At 47.9% G+C, this 24,960-nt stretch overlaps 3 protein-coding genes across 3 annotated transcripts in view; 1 reads left to right on the forward strand and 2 right to left on the reverse strand.

Moving 5' to 3' along the window:
* The window catches only part of gemin5 (gem (nuclear organelle) associated protein 5), a 17,886-nt gene extending 8,444 nt beyond the window's left edge, over positions 1-9,442 (forward strand). The window contains exons 13-28 of the mRNA XM_083664835.1: positions 1-83; positions 893-1,032; positions 1,568-1,739; positions 2,244-2,453; positions 2,775-2,879; positions 2,980-3,102; positions 3,772-3,867; positions 4,131-4,268; positions 4,547-4,694; positions 4,947-5,066; positions 5,621-5,831; positions 6,419-6,919; positions 7,126-7,288; positions 7,764-8,322; positions 8,461-8,545; positions 8,935-9,442. The exon at positions 1-83 is cut by the window's left edge and continues 99 nt beyond it. Coding sequence (XP_083520961.1) covers positions 1-83; positions 893-1,032; positions 1,568-1,739; positions 2,244-2,453; positions 2,775-2,879; positions 2,980-3,102; positions 3,772-3,867; positions 4,131-4,268; positions 4,547-4,694; positions 4,947-5,066; positions 5,621-5,831; positions 6,419-6,919; positions 7,126-7,288; positions 7,764-8,322; positions 8,461-8,545; positions 8,935-9,102 — 3,022 coding nt within the window. The 3' untranslated portion in view covers positions 9,103-9,442. The remainder of the gene's footprint in view (positions 84-892; positions 1,033-1,567; positions 1,740-2,243; positions 2,454-2,774; positions 2,880-2,979; positions 3,103-3,771; positions 3,868-4,130; positions 4,269-4,546; positions 4,695-4,946; positions 5,067-5,620; positions 5,832-6,418; positions 6,920-7,125; positions 7,289-7,763; positions 8,323-8,460; positions 8,546-8,934) is intronic.
* A 1,439-nt stretch (positions 9,443-10,881) lies between these two features.
* On the reverse strand, positions 10,882-15,398 carry cnot8 (CCR4-NOT transcription complex, subunit 8). The gene is made up of 7 exons (XM_083688639.1): positions 15,317-15,398; positions 14,404-14,601; positions 14,071-14,264; positions 13,691-13,852; positions 13,164-13,308; positions 12,856-12,966; positions 10,882-12,008 (listed from the first exon to the last, which is right to left on the reverse strand). Exons 2-7 carry the CDS (start codon positions 14,518-14,520, stop codon positions 11,880-11,882), a joined length of 858 nt encoding a protein of 285 aa, XP_083544765.1. The 5' UTR covers positions 14,521-14,601; positions 15,317-15,398; the 3' UTR covers positions 10,882-11,879.
* A 148-nt stretch (positions 15,399-15,546) lies between these two features.
* fam114a2 (family with sequence similarity 114 member A2) lies at positions 15,547-24,888 on the reverse strand. The gene is made up of 14 exons (XM_083688323.1): positions 24,647-24,888; positions 23,827-24,123; positions 23,506-23,605; positions 23,070-23,189; positions 22,644-22,750; positions 22,238-22,372; positions 21,545-21,706; positions 20,518-20,641; positions 19,209-19,294; positions 18,756-18,878; positions 18,393-18,532; positions 18,004-18,076; positions 17,064-17,117; positions 15,547-16,707 (listed from the first exon to the last, which is right to left on the reverse strand). Exons 2-14 carry the CDS (start codon positions 24,109-24,111, stop codon positions 16,612-16,614), a joined length of 1,605 nt encoding a protein of 534 aa, XP_083544449.1. The 5' UTR covers positions 24,112-24,123; positions 24,647-24,888; the 3' UTR covers positions 15,547-16,611.
* Between the last annotated feature and the right edge of the window lie 72 nt (positions 24,889-24,960).

The raw sequence follows: 24,960 nt of genomic DNA on the forward strand, positions 1-24,960 counted from the left end.
CTCCCAGCCCGACCATCACCACCTGCTGGCCTCCGGCTCCGCCAACGCCGTGGTCTACGTCCACGACCTCAGGACTGTCGTCGGTAAGGACCCCCAGGAGCGCCTACATCATGTCCTGTCAGTATGGAACTGTAGTCTTTCCAATGGAAATGTGTTGTGTAAAGTGATGGAGGGACTCTCCAAGTCCTGGACATCACTTTGACCTTACCTTTCTTTCTTTCTTTTTTTCCTTACCGATGACACCCAGGAGTGCTTACATCCCTCCTAAAGACCTCTTCACCCCCACTACCCCCCTGTACACGTTTCTATCCTGCTAATAAAAGATATATATATATATATATATATATTTTTTAAATCCTTCTTCTAGCATTGTGACTGCCAATGGCCCCTGGTCCGAGTATTGATTACTTTCTCATGATGACTGATGGATAGATGATTCACTTACTTAAACAAATGTGTTTGTTGTAAGTTGCTTTGGATAAAGGCGTCTGCCAAATGCCATGAATGTAAATGTAACATCATATCCTATCACTATGGAACTAGTCTTTCCAATTGAAATAGTGTCGTGTCAAACTGATGGTGGGACTCTCCCAGTCCTGGATTACATCATACCTTCGATGGAGAGCCTCCATTTGCAAATCTGTGCTTTTCTTTAGTTTCGGAAGTCATCTTAATCTGTGTCAGCGAAAACTTGACAGTTCATGGGGCGGTTTCCTGAACGTACATTTACCCTAGTCCTGGACTAAATCACACTTCTAATGCAGAATCTCCATTTTTAAGATGCTTTTTAGTCGAGCATTTGGCTTAATCTATGTCTGGGGGAACCGCCCCTGTGTGTTTGAGGAGATGGTATGTTCTAACGCTGGCCCCTCCCTGTCGCTCCACACGACAGAGACTCCTCCCGAGAGTCCCGTGGTGATGACGGAGGCCTACAGGAGTCTGGCGGGTCACACGGCCAAGATCACCAACCTGGCGTGGAGCCCTCACCACGACGCCCGGCTGGTCACCGTCTGCTACGACGGCACCGCACAGGTGAGCACCAGGACCGGCTGTACCAGGGAAGGGAAGGCTGTACCAGGGAAGGCTGTACCAGGGAAGGGGAGGCTGCACCAGGGAAGGGGAGGCTGTACCAGGGAAGGGGAGGCTGTACCAGGGGAGGGAAGGCTATACCAGGGAAGGCTGTACCAGGGAACCAGGGAAGGGAAGGCTGTACCAGGGAAAGCTGTACCAGGGGAGGGAAGGCAAGGCTGTACCAGGGAAGGCTGTACCAGACCAGGGTCGTGAGTGAGTTACACACTGGCCGATGGTGCTGTTATTTTGGCTTGCTTGGTTTACTAGACCTTTAGGTCTTAAACCAGGTCTAGTCAATATTACAGACCGGGCTGAACGTATTTATTTATTTAGAAAAGGTGGAGAATGAGAAGGTGAATTATTACTACTACTACTACTACTACTACTACTACTACTACTGCCCTCTACTGGTCACCTCCATATAGTTGTAGACTGTAGTTAATGGTGTCTGACGTTGCGTGTGTGTGTGTGTGTGTGTGTGTGTGTGCCCCCCCAGGTGTGGGACGTGTTGAAGGAGGAGGGTGTGTGTAACTACCGGGGTCACCGAGGCAGGCTGCTGTGTGTGCAGTGGTCCCCTGTGGACCCTGACCTGATCTGGACCGGCGCCGATGACTTCACGGTGCAGGAGTGGGCCGTGTCCAAGCAGGAACACACCAAGCCCCCCAAAAGTAACAGCCGGAACACACACACACACAGTGACATCATCAAAACCCGACAGTGTTGTCTTAGCATATAGAACTACGCTGAATGTTTTATTTTATATAGATATATTTATGTTTTTTTTTTTTTCATTTATGTAGTGCTCACAATTTGAGCAATATTGTATTATTCATAATAATATCTAAAGCAGGTCTAGGAAGGAATTAGAAAATAGATCATAACACAGATGTACAGTACCAGTCAAAAGTTTGGACACACCTTGCCAAGAGTGTGCAAAGCTGTCATCAAAGCAAAAGGTGGCTACTTTGAAGAATCTAAAATATAAAACATATTCTGGTTTGTTTAACACTTTTTTGTTTACTACATAATTCCATATGTGTTCCTTCATAGTTGTGATGTCTTCAATATTAATCTACAATGTAGAAAATAATAATAAAAAATAAAGGAAAACCATTGAATGAGAAGGTGTGTCCAAACCTTTGACTGGTACTGTATATAACTCTGTTCCTCAGTTAAAAAGACACCGGTGCAGAAGGCCAAAATGAAGACCAAGGCCAAGAAAAAGAAGGGACCAGGGAAAGGAGAAGCGAGGACGGAGGAGAGCCCGCCCCCGTCTCACAACGGAGAGGAGGAGAAAGGAGGGGCGGCGGCCCCAGCAGGGGAGGAGGAGGAGGAAGAGGAGGAGGGGAGCGAGACCACCAGTACCTCCTCCTCACTTACAGGTAACAAAGGCTGTGTCCCAATAGACTGGCATGGCCTCCTCTCCTTGTCTCCTCTCCTCTCCCTGTCTCCTCTCCTCTCCCTGTCTCCTCTCCTTGTCTCCTCTCCCTGTCTCCTCTCCTCTCCTTGTCTCCTCTTTCTGTCTCCTCTCCCTGTCTCCTCTTTCTGTCTCCTCTCCTTGTCTCCTCTCCCTGTCTCCTCTCCTCTCCCTGTCTCCTCTCCTCTCCCTGTCTCCTCTCCTTGTCTCCTCTCCTCCTCTCCTCTCCTTCATCTACACTGATGAGAGTATGAAGGATGTTCCATTTGTGTTGGTATGGTTCCAGCCTGTCCGGCCAGCGTTCAGATGGACCGACCAGCAGCAGAGAAAGTCCAGAACGGAGGGAAGTCCTTCATCACCGCGAAGAAAGAAATGAAAAGAGACAAACCTGGTACGTCCTGGAAGTGGAATATTAACCCCTGACACGCTGAGAGAACATTGTTCATCAAATAATGTGTGTGTGTGTGTGTGTGTGTGTTCCCTCCCTCCAGAGGTGGGTATGAAGAAGAGGAAGCCTCGCTCCATGCTCCCCCTCAGTACGTCCATGGACCACCGGCCCAGAGAAGACCTCCAGCAGGACTGCCTCACGCTGGCCGCAGTCACACACTCTGATGGTCAGCCACACCTCCCTGCTCCTTCTCTCTCTCTCTCTCTCTCTCCCTTTATTTCTGTCTCTCTCCCTTTATTTCTCTCTCTCTCTCTCTCTCTTTCTCTCTCTCTCTCTCTCCCTTTATTTCTGTCTCTCTCTCTTTATTCTCTCTCTCTCTCTCTCCCTTTATTTCTGTCTCTCTCCCTTTATTTCTCTCTCTCTCTCTCTCCCTTTATTTCTCTCTCTCTCTCTCTCCCTTTATTTCTGTCTCTCTCCCTTTATTTCTCTCTCTCTCTCTCTCCCTTTATTTCTCTCTCTCTCTCTCTCCCTTTATTTCTGTCTCTCTCCCTTTATTTCTCTCTCTCTCTCTCTCTCTCTTTCTCTCTCTCTCTCTCTCTCTCTCTCTCTCTCTCTCTCTCTCTCTCTCTCTCCCTTTCTTTCTCTCTCTCTCTCCCTTTCTTTCTCTCTCTCTCTCCCTTTCTTTCTGTCTCTCTCTCTTTGTGTCTGTCTCTCTCTTTCTCTCTTCTGTGTCTGAGATGATGGATTAAGATCATATCGCACACACAAATACACACACACGAACATACACACATGACCGCCTCTGCCTCTCTCTCTCTCTCTCTCTCTCTCTCTCTCTCTCTCTCTCTCTCTCTCTCACACACACCTACCTCTGCCTCTGTGTCTGCCTCCCCAGCCCCCCCTCCCCAGTGCGTCCCCGGCCAGGGAGAGCACCTCCAGCTGGGCCTCTTCGCCGACCGACAGGCCCTCTACAGGATGCTCCAGGAGGAGGGTGAGGACACCACCCCTGTCACTCACACACCTACACACTGCTCTAATACACACATACACACATACACACTCCTAACACACACCTACATGCGTCTCTAACACACACCTACACATCTTCTATAACACACACCTACAAACCTTCTATAACACACACCTACACACCTTCTATAACACACACCTACACACTTCTCTAGGACTAGGTTTAATCTAGGTCTTGGAAACGGGAGGCTGATGTTCCGAATGTAATGTGTGTGTTCTCCCCAGAGGAGGGCCACGTGGAGGCGGGTCACTTTGACACGGTGGTGTACCTGAGGCTGTGGACAGGTGACATCACCGGAGCTCTGCAGACGGCGACCGAAAGAGGGGAGCTGAGTGAACACCTGCTCTCCGTCGCCCCCATGGGTGAGTACTGGTACCGCAGCACCGCTCAGGAGGAACTAAAAAGGTTCCACATTCATTTGACATGGGTCTCAATTTAAACACACTTTTCTCCTCTCCTCCCTCCCTCTCCTCTCCTCCTCCCTCCCTCTCCTCTCCTCCTCCCTCCCTCTCCTCCTATCCTCTCCCCTCAACTGCTCTCCTCTCCTCCTCCCTCCCTCCCCTCCTCTCCTCTCCCCTCCCCTCCTCTCCTCTCCTCCCCCCTCCTCCCCCCCCCTCCCCTCCTCTCCCCCCTCTCCCAGCGGGTTACCAGGTGTGGGTGAGGACAGTGGAGGCCTACGTCAAACAGCTGTGTCTTCAGGAGCAGTTCCTCAAGGCCGCCTCCCACCTCCTCTCCATCAACAAGATCTACGAGGCTGTCGACCTGCTCAAGTCACACCAGCTCTACAGGTCAGACACGCATACACACGCACACACACACACACACACACACACACACTGTGTCTCTTAATAATCCCTTCAGTTTACCCTGCAAGTCACACCTCTGTACTCCCTTTGGATTGAGCGGAGTAATGATTTAATCCTGTCAGTGCCCTGTGTGTGACCGTGATGTGACTGTCATGCTGTCTCTCCCTTTCTCTCTCTCTCTCTCTCTCTCCCTTTCTCTTTCTCTCTCTTTCTCTTTCTCTTTCTCTCTCTCAGGGAGGGCATCGCTCTGGCCAAAGCCCGTCTACAGCCTGATGACCCGGTCCTGAAGGACCTCTACCTGACCTGGGCCGCGGTTCTGGAGAAGGACGGACACCTGTCCACCGCTGCTAAATGGTACAACACACACACACACACACACACACACACACCACACACCACCTGGACCTTTTTATTCAGTTCAATTAATCTTTATTTGGCCAGGCCAGGGGAATAGTCGTAACTCTTGTTGAGCTAAATCAATATACTCCACTTCAACAACGAGGGGTCGAAGATTTGAACCCGGTGCCTCGTCTGTTTACCCCCCAGTCGCCTCGCCGTGGGCGTGGCTGGTCAAACAACGTGGGCGTGGCTGGTCAAACGACTTTTATTCACTTCACTTCATCTATTATTTACTGTTTTCCCGGGGGTTGTGATGCGATGCGTCACATGGTATAAATGTACTAAAAACACAAGGTACGGTCGTAGCATACCAACATCTTCATGGCCGTCAAAGCCATGCACCGGAACTACAAACAGCAGCAGACCGCAAAAACAGCAAGACCGCAAAAATGACAATTTAACAACGACAAGACTTCAAAAACAACACTACAAAAAACGACGACTCCCACAATGACAACTCACCCTCTGAGTGTCTGACATTGAGTGTCTCCTGTGTGTTTCTCTCTCAGTTATCTCGCCGCGGGCTCCAGCTTCGACGCCGCCAAAGTCATCTCCAAGAAGAACGACCTGGTGTCCCTGCAGACGGCCGCCCGGCTGGCCCGGCTGGCTGGGGAGAGCCAGCTGTCACACGCCCTGTCCCTCCGCTGTGCCAAGGACCTGGCCTGCGCTCACGACTGGCTGCCAGCACAGCAGCTCCTCTGCTCACAGGACAGCCTACTGGTGAGACACACGCACACACACACACACACACACACACACAGCAGCTCCTCTGCTCACAGGACAGCCTACTGGTGAGACACACACACACACACACACACACACACACACACACACCAGCCTCTCGACTCACAGGACAGCCTACTGGTGAGAGAGACACACACACACACACACACACACACACACACACAGCAGCTCCTCTGCTCACAGGACAGCCTACTGGTGAGACACACACACACACACACACACACACACACACACACACACACACCAGCCTCTCGACTCACAGGACAGCCTACTGGTGAGAGAGACACACACACACACACACACACACACACACACACACAGCAGCTCCTCTGCTCACAGGACAGCCTACTGGTGAGACACACACACACACACACACACACACACACACACACACACACACACACACACACACACACACACCAGCCTCTCGACTCACAGGACAGCCTACTGGTGAGAGAGACACACACACACACTGGACAGCCTACTGGTGAGAGAGAGAGAGAGAGAGAGAGAGACAGACACACTGAGTCTCTTCCTCTGTGTTCTCCCCAACTCTCCTCCAGGCTCACCAGCTCCACTTCTGCACCACGGAGCTGCTGGAGGTGGCTTTGGCTGGGACAGACGTGGTGACATGGGCCTGCTCCTCCACCCACCCCTGGTCTACTGCTGCTGCTACAGCCCCCCCTGGAGGAGAGGAGGAGGGGGTCCCGGCTGCTGCCACCCACCCCAGGTCTACTGCAGCCCCCCGGAAAGGAGAGGAGGAGGAGGAGAAGAAGGAGGAGGAGGAGAAGGTCCCAACTAAAGCGCCCCACCCCTGGTGTGTTTCTGCAGCTGCCTGGAAGAAAGAGGAGGACGACCTCCTGGCTGCAGCCACCGCCCCCCCCAGGTCTGATCCCTGTCAGGGCCGGGGTCCGGGAGTGGAAGGCCTCCTGAGGACACTGGCGGCCGTGTGGGAGAAAGAGTTTGGGGTCTCCTCCAGTGACCTGGAGAAACTCAGAGGTCTTCACCAACAGCTGAAGGCTGTCGAGAACCCCCAGCCGACACCCAACATCCCCATGAAACAGGTGAGTTACTATACATACAGATAGAACGGACATCCCATTCAACTCAATTGGTCGGGCCGACCCGCGGCCATCTTTCGGCCATCTTTCGATAGTTGGGACTAGAAATATCTGTTCTATCTGTTCTACTGCAGTGTTTTGTTATTTGTTGTGTTTGTATGAAGTGAACCGATTGTAATCTCCCTCTCTCTCTCTCTCCCTCCCTCCAGCTTCTGACCCAAGTTTCTCTGGATATGACTCTGGGCACGTTGAGCTGGTTGCTAGGTGACCGGGGGGCGGCGCTAGAGGAGTTGTTGCAGGGCGTGGCCAGAGGAAGTGGGGCGGGTCACTACCCTCTGATGTCAGAGACCTGTAGAGTGCTCTTCCCTCAAGGTGACGATGCAACATTCACCCAACGTTTTAAACATCCCACTGCATTTTACCACATGAAAGCATTATTCTTGTTTAAAGGGGCAATCAAACAAAGTGGTCTGCCCCTTTAAGATAGACAGACAGGTTCCGTGCAGGTCTTCATAGAATGGCAAATCTATATAATGCTCGGATGCTACAATAATCTGAGCAGAATCTGTGTGTCTCAAACAAACCCATTAACTTCAGTTATCAAAGATTTTGTGTGTGTGTGTGTGTGCTCGTGTGCATAATAATCCGGTATTATATGATGCATTCTCTACTAACATGTTTTATAATCTCATTGAGGATGTGCTTCAATTGGGGCAAAACATGAACATTCATTAATGTATTCATTCATTTTCCATCCATCCACCCACCCACCCATCCATCCATCCATCCATCCATCCATCCATCCATCCATCCATCCATCCATCCATCCACTCACCTTCTCTGGTAGGCCTTGCCTCTGTCTCCCACTACCAGGAGCAGCTGGAGGCCACAGATGAGAAGGCCATGGCTGCTGCTCAGAGCCTGGAGGCCTTTGTCTGTTACCTGCAGCTCTACCACGTCTGGTGGAGCCAAAGCCCCAAGACCAGGACCAGGCCCGGGGCCGGAGACCTGACCGACCTCACCCCCAACGGCCTAAAGCCCCACACTGAGAGACTGAATGGGTCGACCCGCCCGGTGACTGACACCCAGAATGGAGATGAGGAAAGAAGCGGTCAGAATGGCGTTGAGCAGACTGGAGTGTGTGTGAGCACTGAGAATGGCGTTGAGGAGGTTGGAGTGTGTGTGAGTGCCTGCCAGGTCCTTCTGTCAGAGCCCCACGCCACCTGCCAGAGCACCCAGAGGGCCATCGCAGAGATCCAGCGGAGACTGGCCTGTATGGTGCACCAGCACAGCCGTGCCCAGGGGACAGAGCCCTCGGCTGGGGAGACGCAGACCCAGGCACCCCCCGTCCCCCTGGAGGACACAAGACCCCCAGACAGCCAGGCGTCTGCTGATGCAGGACAACGGTATGTGTGGTCTGTCTGTCTCTGCCTGTCTGCCTGTCTATCTGTATGCCTGTCTGTCTGTATGTCTGTCTCTATGTCTGTCTCTGCCTGTCTGTCTGGCAGGTATGATGCCATCATGTGTGATCTTTGTTTCCCCAGACCTGACCCAGAATCCCTCCCCTCCCTGATCGCCATGGTTACTGAGCACCACAAAGAGCTGGCTGGGATCCCGGACCATGTGAAAGTAAGACCCACTTCTAGCCCCTAGTCCCTGCCTCCTACACCCTAGTCCGTACGTCCTACATCCTAGTCCCTACCTCCTGCACCCTAGTCCCTACCTCCTACTGCTGAACCCCATGTCGATCCCTAACCCCTAGCCCCTACAACATATGCACTTCTGTAGAGCTGAAAGGATTGGATAGATATAAGCAATATGGTGCAGATTCCACGTGGTCTATCAGAGGGCAAGGTGGAGCGATTACCATACTGATCACATCTATCAGGTCTACACGCGTGGCTAGAGGGTAGGGGCCGGTTTGGAATTCAGCCATAGTATATTTTTTCTGCTGACAGTTCATTTTTACCCTTTACATCTTTTAATCATTCAAATATTTTCTTCTTTCCCCATTTCAGAAATACCCCTTCCCTGATGTCATGGAGTGCTGCCTGGTCCTCCTGTACCTAAACAAGATGTCTGCTGCTGTCGTCCCAGAGTCCCTGAGGGAACAAGCCCAAGCTCTAATCCGCAAATATGGAACTACTTCCTCTCTCTGCAAAGCCTCCAAGCAGTTCCAGTCTTAACGGTTAAAGATGTATGATAGAATTTGTTTATTTTTCTAATTTTTCTTCTCTCTCAATTCTCTCTGTTTAAAAAAAGAAAAAAAAAAAAAGTACTTAGCCAGAAAAGCACTTAGCCAGAATGGCAAGTTGAAACTGTAAGTCTGTATATGCAATAAACCGTATTTCGCTACAAACACTGATGGGTTGAATCTCTCTGAAGTGTTCTCAGGCTGTTGACGAGGCTCGGGTTATTTTGTTAGGTGTTTCTGAGTCATACAGAGTAGATTCTACAGCTTACGGGAAATTCCACACTCTTGCTTCATCGAGTGATTCATCAAGAGCACTGTTGTTCTTGTCAGCTGGAGTGAAACCTGACTCATTAAGCATTAAGAGGTGGTTTTATCCGGTACTCTGTCTGAGAAATGGAGCTGTACAGAACCTCATAACACACTCACGATGGTACGCAACGCTGTGTACCAGGGGAGGCTGGCGGAGGTAGAAATCGGAGGACGGGCTCATTTCCAATGCATGGGATGGAATGAGGAATGGTGTTTGAGTCCGTTCCTTACATTACAATGAGCCTGTCCTCCGATTTCTACCTCCGCCAGCCTCCCCTGGTATGGACAATGCATGGAGGAGTAGGGTTGAGGAAAGGTGTGTCTGGACTGCAGTTCTATTCCCTTTCTCTGCACTGTGGACTGGTTCACGCCCCCTCATGCATGTATGGCGTTGTACTGGGTGAAGGATAGGTTAGGGGGGGGACGTTCCCTCAGGCTGGGGGGGGACGTTCCCTCACTCCAGCGAACAAGTGCACACTTCTGGTAGAGGGGCAGAAAATCAGGCCGCAGGTCAGACACACACACACACACACCTAACCCTGCTCTGGGTCCTTGTCTCTGGGTATAACTCTACTACCTCAGGCAGTGTACGGGAGGAAACCACCGCTGGGCCCCAAACCAAACCTCCACCCGCACTTGTGTAGATCTCACAGGATTGGATGGGTGTAAGCAATGTGGTAGTTGATTGGGGATTGACCAGGTGGGATTTCCACCATATTGCTTACACCAACTGCCTCAGGTCTGTGAACGTGGGGGGTGGACACAAGTGCCTCAGGTCTGTGAACGTGGGGGGGGGTAGACACAACTGCCTCAGGTCTGTGAACGTGGGGGGGGGTAGACACCAACTGCCTCAGGTCTGTGAATGTGGGGGGGGTAGACACCAACAGCCTCAGGTCTGTGAACGTGGGGGGGGTAGACACCAACAGCCTCAGGTCTGTGAACGTGGGGGGGGTAGACGCAAGTGATGGATGGGTTATGGATTTATGCACCGTATTGTACAGCACTTTGCTGATGTTTTGGTTGTTCACATTTTCCTTTTTTATCTGTTTATCTGTTCTTTTTCTTTCTTTTGCACAGTATTGTACAGCACTTTGAGCTGCATTCTTATGTTTGAAAGGTGCTATATAAATAAAAGCTTATTATTACTATTTAGTAGTCTTCAGAGGGGCAGATTAGAGTTGCATGAATCCTACAGGGGGAGGCTCATTGTGATGCATGGAACGGAATTCCATTCCTGATTCCGTTCCATGCATCACAACAAGCCTCTCCTTCTGCCTCCATTAGCCTCCCCTGAAATACTCTGTCATTGTCACCCAAAGCTCCCTGAGAAGATTTGCTGTGTTTAACAGATTCAGGATGTCACGAAGGAGTGTAAATTATCTTGTAACCTTGCTTATTGCTGCAAAGGCCGTGTAAAATGTGTGTTTACGATCCCAAAAAAACATCCACACTTTTTATTATAAAAGGTTTGTCAAGTGCATTTCTTTGACGAAAGACAAGTTGTGTGAGCATGCCCAAGACAAGACATGATAAAATTACTAAAAACTTTCACATTGAAAATAGAAAATGTTTTAATATACAACTGTTTCAAACAATGTATGTTGTAAAAACAATATCAACCACAAACATCTGTTTAAACTTGGCGGTGAACAAATTAAAAGCAAAAATGTTACACAGAACTGCAGCGTGTTGCCCCCCGCCCCCCCGTAATACAGTCCTCCTCACAGACCAGCCTGGTAACCCATCTAAAAGCCTCCGTCCTCAGAGGAATAATGCTAAAACATACTGTCTTCATTGAAATTTTACATTTTAATTTACATACCTTTCCAGCATAATTTAAAATTGTACAATCCCTACAAGCATGTATCCAACAATGACCTGGTGATGAAGGGGGGGGGGAAGAACAATCGATACCTACCGATGCATGAGCTACAGTTGAGGGGGGGGTCTAGTGACATTTTGTTTTTGAGAAAAAGAAATAGAAAAGCAGATATAATCTGAGAATTGCTGTAGAGCACTTCAAAATGCTAAGCTTCTCATTAGCAGTACAATACCACAAGAGCTGGTCCCATGCTTTTATATATCAAAAAAAAAAAAGAGAAAAAAAAAGGATATTATTAACTGCAATTCTGTAAAACAAAGATAAAAGGGTTTTGAAGTCTGGTCACTAATAAATGGGCCGCTAGAAAGGCTTAATAGTGGTACAATAGGGAATTTGAATGGTGTCAATCAATACGCAGTAAAATCAACTATGACAGAACAAAAAATGGGGTTCGGGAGGGGGGGGAGAGATAGTCGTAGATGACCAATGTCCATTTGCAGCTGGTGAGTTGGGGGATCTTAGAAATTAATCTCCTCTGTTTTGTTTTCCCTCCGTGAAGTAGAAGGGGGGGGGGAAATAGTGACATCTGCTGGATGGTTAAAACAAGTGCGTGTTCCCACTTGAAGGCCTTGCGCTGGTCAGTGCTTGTTGTTGGTTTCTTCCTGGGAGGAGCTGGAGATGCCGTTCTGGTTCTGGGTCGACCCGGAGCCCAGGCCGTACAACCGCCCACAATACTTGGCGTCGTCGATGTTGTCTTCAAAGAAAAGCTGAGGGGAGAAAAAGAAGAAGAAAAAAAAAAAAGGAAAAGGAGACAGTGCTTAGATAATGATTGACAGGACAGGTTCTTGATCATATTCAATTTGTTTGCAAAGATCCTTGTACCCAACCAGTGTGGGTTACAGAGACCCTGAGCTCTGGGGATCGGGGTTGCAGCCAAAGCAACGCTCCAAATCACCTCACTGATTTCATCTGGCAACGTTAGAAAGTAACCAGTCAGCCAACCAATCAGGACATTAGAGTTTAACTGTTGGAAAGCCAATGCGGCCAAAGGCAGAGCTTTGGATTAAGTCAGAAGATTGTCAGACTCGTTTTGTATTGTGAACCTCATTACAGTTCAAGGTTTCAATGGAGGCTCAGCCTGACTGAATCAGTGAGGTGAAACAATGGTGAAACCGACCGTAGCTTCAGTGTACAGTGAAACAGAGTGTGTGTCTTCAGTGTGAATTCAAGATAAAGGGGTTGATCCCGGACCCTGTGGTTAAAAGTGTACACTCGTTCACTTCCCCTGAAAGCACTGGATTGGTTCAAGTGTAGCGGAGGTGATTTGGAATCAGGCTCTCCTGATGAGGTAGCCCTGCCTCAGACATGTAAAGTCAAGTGCCACCCTTGGACCTTGAGGATGTCCTCTTGGCCTAATGGTAGGCGCTTGGGTCTTCCATGTGAGAGACCCAGGTTCGAACCCCGCCCGTCACACAAGCATGGCTTGAGAGAGTTTTCCACCACACTTTACGCATTCCTTTTAAATCCGTGAGGGGGAGAGGAAGAGTGCACCCCTGGGGAGGAGGGTAGAGCACCGGACCGTAGACCGTGTGTGACTCCTCTGGAGGTACGTACCTCTTTCATCCTAAAGAAGGCCATCCCTGTGAGCAGCGAATCCGACCCAGCCTGGTGCTGCCTTCCGATCCTCTTCAACTCCAACTGATCAGCCACCTCCTGGAGCCCCCCCTGGACAGACGGACACACACACACACACACACAAATGTCAGTCACTTCTTTTCTCTTGTAAACAAGGAACGAGCACACCTAAGCGAAGACCACCTGTTTGTCAGTCCACAACAGCGTCCCAACTTTGGTTTTGAAAACACTTGAGACAAATGACATAACATCCATTCGACTGCCACACAGAGCAACTGTGCCTTTACCTTTAAGTTCTTGCAGCTCTTCATCAGGTATTTGACATCGTAGATGGCAGGGAAGAAGAGGTTGAGAATCTGGAAGAACTCATGTTCCTCCTCTGGGAGCCGGGTGTCTGTTAGGAGCTTCACCAGGTAGCCAAAGTCATACCCACTGCAACAGACAAGCACAGCACGGAGATTCATCAACACACTGACTTCTCTAACTCACAACTGGGACACAGAGCTGGGTCAACGAGAAAATGCAGAGAGCAGAAGTAGTGGAGGTGTGGAGAGAGGGCGGGCAGACAGACATACTGGGAACTAAGATCACTGTGAAAAAAGCAGACCTGGGTTGAATACGTCAAAATATGTGAAAGTAGTTAAGATGTGTTCGATTCAGTTTGAAGTCTGCACTTTGCTCCTCCGTGGGTCTCTCACTGTACCAGGCAAACTAAATCAAGCGTATCTTATGCATGTGAAAGTGTCTGCCAAGTGTATTTGCCCCCCCCCAGGGCTGTTCAGAGAGACTGGTAAACATCTCCACACACTCTTACCTGTGAAATGAGAGCCACTTGACGTTTTCACACAGCACCAAACCAGATGTCATCAGAAGCTCTGCAAAGTAGAGCGTGTCGATGCCCTCTTCTTCATGCTTCTTGAACTGGAGGCCAGAGTTCTGTAGGAGGTCTATCGAGTCTTGGGAGTACATGTCCTCTCTGTGGGAACGCCAAACAAACATCGGTTTAAAACATTCCTCTTTTCCGTCAGCAAAATATACTTTTTTTTAAAACCATGACGATGTGTGAAGCTGGACTACAACACATTGTCTCCTCATCAGACGAGAGGAGACACCTTGACCGCAATCGGTGGGACTAAAACAAGTATGAACTGTCATTCTTTAAATGCCTCTCTAAGGATGTGAAGCAGCACCTACGTTAGGTTGAATTTGAAGTTAAACTGCCACGTCGTGGTTCCCTGAGGATAGTCTCCGTCCTCGTTCATGAACGAGAGCCCCAGCTGGATGATCTTAAGGAGGTCAACGTTGCACCTCAGGAGCTGGTACTGGTAGTCTACCGTGCTCCGGAACTCGCCTATGGGACGAACCACCACACCGGGAAATTCTGTATCCTGATGGAACAAGGACAAGACAGACACATTCAGAGAGATTCAAAAGCATTCAAAAGCCTTCACAGAGGAGACTACCATTGCTGACAATCATGAGGACAGATCACTTTTTTTCAAAAGCATATCACTAGGGACAGTTTACCATGGCAATGAAGTTGTAGCCTTGAATAATCTGTCGGATCTTCCTCATCTCCTCCTCCACATTGCTCGCCCAGACCTCACAGATAATCTGACTGCTATCTGCAAGTGCGGCTGGCATTTTGGCAGGTTGAGGAAAGGACTGAAAACCCCGACAATTCTGCAGCACTTTTTAGGGAGCTGTCCGATGAAGAAATAGACTCTATAACGGGGGACAAGAAGGGGTTTGATGTTAGCTCATTCATCATCATGGCTTCTGTTAATGCATTACAGTGCAAACTTTGTGCGGTAACTACAGTAGATGGCTGGACATAAACACATGGAACTAGGCGCCTAAATCAAAACCTGGGGGTGCTTGTAGCTACCACCACTAGCACCACAATGCTAGTCAAGAGACAGCTTCACATGCCAGGCAACCAGGGGTGGCTGATTTACTGGCTCCAGCCAGGGTTTAGTCAATGACCATCAAGCGAAAACAAAACCACGCAGGTAACTAATGTATGAGCATTTATTATTTTTAATGCATTGTGGTTAGCCATAGTTAGCTGCTACGTGAAGTCATGAAGAACGGCCAATAACCAATAAGCAAAGAAGGTTATTGGGGAACAATACATTGGTTAGCTGGCACCTGCTAACTCAAGCAGCCTAACACCGTTAGCCTAGTACTGGTAGTAGCGCATCACCGATGGAAGTCAGCGCTCTCGGTTAGCATTCGCTCTCATTAGCCCTTATTAGCAAGCAAGCTACCTATCTATGGAGCCAGCTAGCTAACGCGTAAGGTGGCAAGCTAGCTAGCAAACCGACACACGGTCCAAATAACTGGCCAGCTCACATCGGTAAGGTTAAGCCTTCTAAATCCAATCATTTTGCAGTGAAACGCATGAACCACAGAAAACAACATGTATGTGGCTCGCTACCTGATTCGTCGTTGTATTATCTTGTTGTGTCGGGGCTACTGTTAGCCTGGCTAACGCTGGTCAACGTTGTTGGTTTCCTTCGGTGTATCGGAAGTCATAGAAATATACATGTACGCAGGCGTAGTGACAGAAACGCGTAGCGCCCCCTCCCGTCAAACAGCGGTACGCAGAATAATGAAGCCCGCACATCCCTCTCTGGCCCAGGCGATAGGACGCATTTCACACACATGCTGAGGAAAATCGAATTTAATTTCTAAAAATAATTGTACATATTGTCTCCAAATAATAGTCATTTAAATTGTGTTGATGACCCCAGTGTATGCCTATTACTTGTTGAGCCCTGTCATGATTTGACTGCTGACCTTCCCATTGTAGTATGCAATAATAATATGTAATATCTCTATTTTTTTTTTTTTTTTTTTTTTTTTAATAAACCATCATTTATTTGAAAAGCATAAAATACCTGACAGTTATGTAGCTCCAAAAAGGTCAAGGACAACCTGATCACTTCACATAACTAACTACAATACAATTGTTTGACATATAATTTAAATACCTGCTAAATATAGCAATAGTAGTGGAATTTGCTTTAAGAGTACAAGTTTACCTTTTAATACAGATAAAGCAACATCACAGCCATCTGCAACAGAGACCTGAAATACTTGGTTTATCCTGAAGTTTTTGTGTGAGGAAAAATTAATTGAATCATGGTGATGGTAAGAGACAGTTAGAAACCATGGACAGGCCCAAATTCAGAAATGTGAAAATGTAAATCCGTACATAAGCACAGTATTTAGATAAGCAATACATTGTAATTCGACTGTCCAGCCATGTCTTAACTTCCCAAATACTGTAATTCAATGTGTCTATCTACTGCGCTATAGGACAATAGCACTGCAATACCCAACAAGCAAACACTGTTCATCAAAAGTACACATCCTTCCAGGTGTGAAAGCCAGTTGGGGCTTGAACTAAAAATGAATAGAATAAAATAGAGGAGGCAGTATTTTAAAACAGCAATGAAACGTCCCATCCAGGGGAGGCTGGTGGAGGGAGAAATCCAGGACCAGTTCATTGTAACGCATGGAATGGAATAAGGAATAGTATCAAACACATGTGGTTGATACTATTCCTTATTCCATTCCATGTGTTTGATACCATTCCTCATTCCATTCCATGCATTACAATGAGCCCGTCCTCTGATTTCTTCCTCCACCAGCCTCCCCTGGTCCAATCCAATGCTCTGCTATGAAGAGTCCCGTAGTTGTAGTACAGAGGGGAAGTGGTCACTGTTGCTAGGTAGAGTCAGCACTCCTCTGGATGTAGGAGACCTCTAACACGGGCATCAGCAGCTGGAAGGCATCCTGGATGTACGATGCACTGTTGGAAGCCTGAAGAGGGGAAGGAGGAGATCAGATTATACATCTGTGAATGCATACGATTTTGTTGGTTACTATATACCGTTACGCCACACACAGAGAGAGTGTGTGTGTGTGTGAGAGAGAGAGAGAGAGAGAGAGTGAGAGAGAGTGTGTGAGAGAGAGAGTGTGTGAGAGAGAGAGTGTGTGTGAGAGAGAGAGTGAGTGAGAGCAAATCACGTACACACACATATAAAGAATCACACACAAGCATAGACAGGTGGACATGTATCGTGCATGTTGTCAATTCGTTGGAGCTTGCAGACTTAATCCACCAATCAGTGACGACCTGACACACAGCTGCTTCACAGTAAAAGTTTGGTACAAACCTCCAGAAACACTCCCGTTATGAGCGGGTTGAGGACATCTGCCTTTTCATTTGACTGAAAAACAAAAAAAGATTCAGTCTTATTAGTCTCTAAATCAAGGTGAACCAAATCTCCTCTACACCTAATAAGATTCATCACACCACTCTCTACGGGGAATTAATTACATTCAGACATCTCCATTAAAATGATGTCAGAAATAAACATTGCATCAATTTATCATCATCACAGACTGGCTTGTATCAGGTGGCCAGACAGTCTATAAGGCTGATTACTTTGTGAAACTCATGAGATACTTTATCAATGTCATTCATCCCAAAGCAGCACAAATAAGTTTTATAATGAAAAGAGGTACCGTGAAGACCTTGAATACTAATATCTGAAGCTTAGTGTGGGTGCAAGGACTGTTTACTGTATTCAGCACACTTTGGGCCCGTAAATACCAATCAATCATCGCTTGAATGCCACAGCTTATTTGAGTATTGTTGTTGACCATGTGCATCCCTTCATGGCCACAATTTACCCATCTTCTAATGGCTACTTCCAGCATGATAATGCGCCATGTCACAAAGCAAAAGTCGTCTCAAACTGGTTTCATGAACATGACAATGAGTTCAGTGTTCTTCAGAGGCCTTCCCAGTCACCAGATCTGAATCTAATAGAACACCTTTGGGATGTGGTAGAACGGGAGATTCACAGCTTGAAAGTGCACCTGAAAAATCTGCAGGAATTGCATGATGCAATCATGTCATCATGGACCAGAATCTCAAAGGAATGTTTCCAACATCTTGTGGAATCAGTGCCACAAAGAACTGAGGCTGTTTTGAGGGCAAAGGGAGGCCCTACCCAGTATTAGTATAGTGTTCCTAATAAAGTGCTCAGTGAGTGTGTATGTGTGTGTGTGTGTGTGTGTATATATATACGGTAGCGATTGCTGTCTTACCCCTATTGTGGTTAAACAGGAGGTGAACTTCTTGGATAGTAGTGAAATCTCTTTACACAAAACAATGGTTATTCTGCGAGGAAGAAAACAATGTGGAGTTAGAGCTGATGATGAAATGATGGATTTAGATCATTAGGACCATATATCGCACACGCAAACGCACACGCCAACACACACCTCTCGTATGGTCTGCGGAGACTCACTGTGAGAGGACTCTGGCCTGCTCCGCACACACACACACACACACACACACACACACACTCACACTCACACACACACTCACTCACACACTCACTCACACACTCACACTCACACACTCACACACTCACACACTCACACACACACACACACACACACACACACACACGTATGGGTGTGTGGGGACTTACTGTGAAAGGACTTTGGCCTGCTCCAGGCTGGTCACCTCCAGGCTGGTAGAGAATAGGATCATCTCTGCCACTTTGTGGAACTGCTCTATGGACCGGGCAGTCAGCTCTGCCAGGCTCCTGATGGCCGACGAGTGGACGTCCTGAGGACAACAACAACAACAACAACATCAGTTCTGAGACGAGTGGATACCATTCCTCATTCCATGCATTACAATGAGCCTGTCCTCCGATTTCTACCTCCACCAGCCTCCCCTGGTGCTGATGTTGTTGTTGTTGTTATTGTTGATGTTGATGTTGGGTGATTTGGATTCCAATCTATGATGATCTTCTGTTAGTCTGAATGTTAACGTACTGTATTCATACCTCCACTGTGTATCGTTTAGCCACTTCCTGTTCCTTCCCTTCTTCTTCTTCTTCTCCTACTTCCTTTTCCTCCTTCGCAGGCGTGGTCATCACAGCAATCTGCTCACATGCACTCTGATTGGCCTGGTAGGGAATGACATCACTCATTAGCCCACTGGCCCCTACTTCATCATTAACCTTTGTTTATTTGTTAGCTTTACCTTATGACAGTAGATTATAATGACACTGTATCATAGTTAGCATCATAATCATCTCTTTTTACAGCATCATCATCATCATACCAACACTCTCCATGTGGTGGCGCCAGACACAACATCACTGACATGAACTTCAGTCAACAGAGAAATGATATGTACTGAACAACAGTGGAGGCTGGTGGAGGTAGTCATCGGAGGACGGGCTGTTTGATACCAGTCCTCCGATTTCTACCTCCACCAGCCTCCCCATCCCTACCTTGCCAAGTTTGTCTGCAGTTGTGGACACGTGTAGTCCGGCCAGAGCCTGGGTTAAATCCCTCAGAAACTCGGAACCGTCTTCATCTGAAAAAACGTAAAATGAACAACAACAACTCAGATGTGTCACTTTCTTTTCTATCTCCATAAAATGGAAACATACCGTAAGCCTTTTCCGAAACAAACCCTACTTCTGTAGAAGACAACGTCAGCGTGCCATTGATATATCTCCATGTACAGTACCAGTCAAAAGTTTGGACAGAAACTTGCCAAGAGTGTGCAAAGCTGTCATCAAAGCAAAAGGTGGCTACTTTGAAGAATCTAAAATATACATATTCTGGTTTGTTTAACTCTTTGTATTTGTTTTGGATGTTTGTCCAGGCCTTGGAGGAAGCTCAGTTTCTGACGGCATCTGCCCAAGCACCAAGCGGTTTCATTGATCACACCTCGCTGTCACGCTATGTCCAAAAAAACATCAATAGTCCTACTTGCAGACTTCCCTGGATATGCCTCTGTGGATAAGGGACGTGTGCTGTGGGGATAATTTTTGAGAGAAAGGAATCTCAGTGTGAGACCCAGAGTAGAAGAAGACTAGCTCTGCATGGAAGGACGGCTGAACACTGGGGATCCTCTCAACACACCACCGTCCTGTAGTCCTATATGGAATTGCAAGTAGAGTGTGTGTGGGTGTGTACATGTGTGTACGTGTGTATGTGTGTGTGTGTGTGTGTATCGTTGCGTGCATTGTTGAGGAGCTACCTTGGCCTAAGCATTTCATTGGCATCATCTACGACTGTATTCTATGTATCTGACAGATAAACTGTTTATTACATAATTCCATATGTGTTCCTTCATAGTTTTGATGTCTTCAATATTAATCTACAATGTAGAAAATAATAAAAAATAAAGAAAAACCATTGAATGAGAAGGTGTGTCCAAGCTTTTGACTGGTACTGTATCTCCATCGTAAACAAGCTCCTCCGCCCTCCCTTCATCCTCTCCTCCCTCTGTCCCTCCCTCCTCGTCCCACCTCTCCTCCACCCTCCCTTCATCCTCTCCTCCCTCTGTCCCTCCCTCCTCTTCCCACCTCTCCTCCACCCTCCCTTCATCCTCTCCACCCTCCCTTCATCCTCTCCTCCCTCTGTCCCTCCCTCCTCTTCCCACCTCTCCTCCACCCTTCCGCCCTCCTCCCTCCACCCCTCCACCCCTCCCTTCAGACCGGTCTCTGAATGTAACTCTTCAGCAGTACCGTTGTGACAGCAATGCTACCATGTGTGACAGTGTTGAGTCCTGTCACAGGGGAGCCGTACCTTTCCTCTCATCCCCTTCGTCGTCGTCAAACTCCACCAGAGAGAAGGGCTCCTTGATGAGCTCCAGGTCCTCTCTCAGCTGGGCCCGCTCCTCGCCTGACAGGGTGGTCAGGACCGACCTCACCTGGAACACACACGGGAGAGCACAATGCCACTAGTACCCTGTTCACACCACAGAGCTGAACCAAGCTGAGCTTTGGCGTACGCATCCAAGCTGGATCGATACGAGGGGAGGTTTGAGACCGGAGTCCCTTGAAGGTACTTGGGGATAAAAAAAATCAAAAAAATCTCACAATATTTACACAAAATAAAAGCAGGGGGAAGAACAAAATGGAAATCTACAAAAAGAATGAAAAAAGAGAAAGGAATAACAACAATGATATACACCCTGAAGACAGAAGCTCAGCTTATGCTCATGCTACAGGGCCGAGCTGGGCTGGGCTGGGCTGGCTCTGTTAGGCTTCCGCCATGGTTGCTGTAAAAGCCCACGTGAAAAGGAAACATCAGAGCCAGCACAGTACGGTTCGGGTCGGCCCTGTAGTGTGTAAAGCCCAAGGGAGGCTGGTGGAGGTAGAAATTGGAGGACGGGCTCATTGTAATGCATGGAGACGAATGAGGGACGTTATCAAACACACGTGAGCCCGCCCTCTGATTTCTACCTCCACCAGCCTCCCCCGGTAAAGACCTTTACAGTACAGAGCCACAGATGTGACCCACATAACCACAGGGAACGCGGAGGACTTGAAACAGGGAGCAGAGATGTTCTCATCTAATAATATGCCAACACAACATCAATTGCTCTGCTACAAGAGATACATAGCTGAATAAAATAGAATGGAACAGACTACAACAGAACAGAACAGACTAGAACAAACCAGACCAGAACAGAACATACCAGAATAGAACAGACCAGAACAGCATATAATAGAATGGAATAGAACAGAACAGAACAGCATAGAACAGAATAGAACAGAATGGAATGGAGAATGAACAGTGGGGATGTTGTTGCATCGCTCAGCAGCCCTACCTTTGACTCGCTCTCCCGGGAGAGGATCTCCAGAGCCTCCAGGTGGGACAGGCCTTGGAACTCATCAAACAACATCCCGTAATGGGCCTTGTTCTTCTCAGAGTCTGAGGAGACCTCCTCTGCTGTCTGCTGCTCCTCTCTCTCCTTGGCTTCCCTCAAGACCTACACACACACACGCGCACACACACACGTACGCACAAGCACAGAAAAAGAAAAACAAACTTGGAATAACTTCCTCTCCCAAAAAACACTGACAGGCCTGAGTCAAACTAGGGCTGTAGAGACTGTTGCATACACTCAACATTGACAGCTGCTGTACTGTGTCAATGCAATCTATGGCTCTCAAGATATCTGAAATAAATTGCACTGATCCAATATTGATCATCGGTCTAGGGCCGATATTGACTTAAAATGCTGGCTCGGGAATCAGAGATAGGGAATGCTATTTACTGATATGATGTCATGGTGGTCTGGAATTATTGGCAGTAGCGTTTCACATTTATATTTAAAAAAATATATATATATATATTTTTAGCGGATCAGTACTCTGCATCGGGCCGACACTCAAAGTTCAGTACCCGGAATCGGTACCACCAATGACAAAGTGCTGAAACAAGTTCAGTTGAAATCCATTCGATTTCCGTTCAACACGACAAGAGGATTGGAGGCTTCTCTTCTTCTCTACTGACGGACCTGAGACAGGGTGGAGGTCCGGATCATGAGACCCTTGGTCTTCTTGAAGCCGGGGTCCCCCTCTGCGATCACGTCCATGGTCTTCTTCCCTATGAACTCCAGAGCATCCAGACCTCCTGTCAGCACTGTCTTCCCCTGGAACAGAGACACGTCTATCAGCTGTTACCCATGGTCGCTCTTCAGCAGACATGCAGGGGGATGGTACACTCAAGTGCTTAGAAGAGAAGAGAAGAGAAGAGAAGAGAAGAGAAGAGAAGAGAAGAGAAGAGAAGAGAAGAGAAGAGAAGAGAAGAGGAGAGGAAAGGAGGACAAGAGAAGAAAAGAAAAGGACTTGACAGTCCTCTGGGGAGGAAACTCCCATTCAGAGACTCAATAAACACAAGAACATATTGTCATAGGTCCTTACAGTGCTCTGAAAAACACTGGAGAAGGAGGAGAGCATTCCTATGGCGCTGCCCACGGCTGACCCTCCGTCTCCCTCCCCTCCATCAGTCTCAATGGCCCTGCCTTCACCTGGAGGGCACAAACACAGCGCACTGAAGACACATCCTCAACAACAACAGCAAGCACTTCTACTGTATCTATGTCTCTGTGCACTCAACTGTCCTCAGAATAGAAAAAATAAAAGGGTTGCATTGTCAACCGTGTTACACAACACCAGTGACTCATTCTTCATCTCCACAACAAATTCAAAATAAAACATTACAGGGGCTTAGCGTGGCAGCTGCTAAACCCAGACCGATGACTCATGTGTGTGTTTATAGATGAGACAGACTGAGTGACTGTGAGTGAGTGAGTGAGTGATTGAGTCATTGATTGACTGATTGATTACCCTCCAGTTTGTCCCCCCCCACCGCCTCCTCCTCTTCCCCCTGGGCAGCAGACAGCTCTGTGGGGCTGGGGATGCCCAGCGAGGTCTCAGCCTTCTCTATGGCCTGGGTGATCCCCTGGCCTGGTAGGAACAAAGGAAAACACAGATGACCACTTTGTCATCTTTGAAACGTTTCTGAACTAAATGCTGACCAATCAGACAGGCAGTTTGAGCCATTTCCACGACTGACACATTTTGAGTAATACTCTAACGAGAAATAATGACAACAATAAAACAGCTATAATTTAGAAACTATTACTAAACTAATTTACTATCCTATTACTTCCACAGGACACTGTCGCATGTTAATGTACAGTGTAAACGGGTCCTTAGAGACGAACAGAAATGCAGAAATGGAAGCGCTGATTCCTTCCTTTAGTGAATTTGCCGTCCTCACCTACAGTAGCCACAGTGGCTGTGGCCGTAGACAGGATAGACTTCCCCCAGCTGCCCCAGTAGCCCCATCCTCCCTGGGCCATCGTCGACTCACTGGGGGCCTGGGAGGGAGAGGGAGGGAGAGAGAGAGAGAGAGAGAGAGAGAAGGGTAGGGGGGTAAACAAAAACAAAGGGCTTTAAAAGCATGACCTTATGATGTACTGTATCAAGGCCAGGGCAATAAACCCTAACCTTATTTTGGTTCTGGGCTGGTCACTGACAGTTGTTCTATAGTTCCTAGCAGCCATCAGAGAAGTTCCAGAGAGACACCATCATGCCCCACCTTGACCGGCTCCTCCTCTGCTCTGGGTTCCTCCCGGGTCTCTTGGTCCTCAATAGAAGGCCTGGCCTCGGGTCTCCTCCTAGTCTTCCTGGTCGGCGCCACATCCGTGGAGTTGACTGTGGCGTTGTCTTCTTCTGGTGTCGGTGGAGGGCTGTCTGGGGTCACAGGGGGGCTGTCTGGGGTCACAGGGGGGGGGACGGGTAGCTGAGGGACGGGCGTAACCGCCTCCATCTCTGCCACCTCGGAACTCCCAGCAGCATCACTGGGGGCTTCACTGTCCGACATCTTAACACATGCCTGTGATGGTTGGATGAAAGACACGACAACTGGATGTTACACACAATAACAGTTGAGAGGGGTCTTTTGATGGTCTTAAAAAAATGATATTCCATCAAAGCAAGATGGGGAGGGTGTAGCTTAGCCACTGGCTGAAACCAAGAGCTCAGTACATGCAATACAGAGCGGGCAACATACTGTACTATGTCTGTTGTTTTGTTTTGTACAGATTAAATTATGTCAATCTAGATTACGGATTAGAGAGTCGTCATAACAACTCAGACCGTCCCACATCCGTCCCCGTCCCCGTCCCCCGTCTGTAGGCAACGTAACTTCTAAAACGACCTCCATCATGACATTAGTAGAAATCTATGGATAGACCTTGTACTTTCTCCTTATCTAGCTAGCTTCTTTCAACTTTGCTACGCTAACGTTACTGTTGTTAGCCCATTCCTTTTGTGCCGTTATCCCCTTGAAACACGTCAAGTAAGGTGTTTAGACAACTAGAGCAACTTGATTTGGATCAGCTATTGCCGCTACAAACCTATGTTAATTCCAGATTTCGTGATATTCTTGATTTTCTCGTTTCTTGCTAGGTCTTGTGCGATCAGCCACGTCACACGGCGATTTGTTTTGGTTGAGGATGCTCTTCTTCTGTTGTTGTGGCGCTAGCGATGCATTTACCACACACACCGCCATCTACCGAGCGGGAGGAGTGAAGCTAATGTGCCAGTTTGTGTGAGCAAAACATTGTAAAAAAAATAAAAAAAAAATAAAAAAAAAACTTGTAGATTATGTCTAGCAATCAGAATAATTTAATAAGAATGTTTCTTGTCAAAAAGCATACTTTCGGACATT

The sequence above is a fragment of the Argentina silus genome (assembly GCF_951799395.1).
Source record: "Argentina silus genome assembly, chromosome: 2".
NCBI lineage: Eukaryota > Metazoa > Chordata > Actinopteri > Argentiniformes > Argentinidae > Argentina > Argentina silus.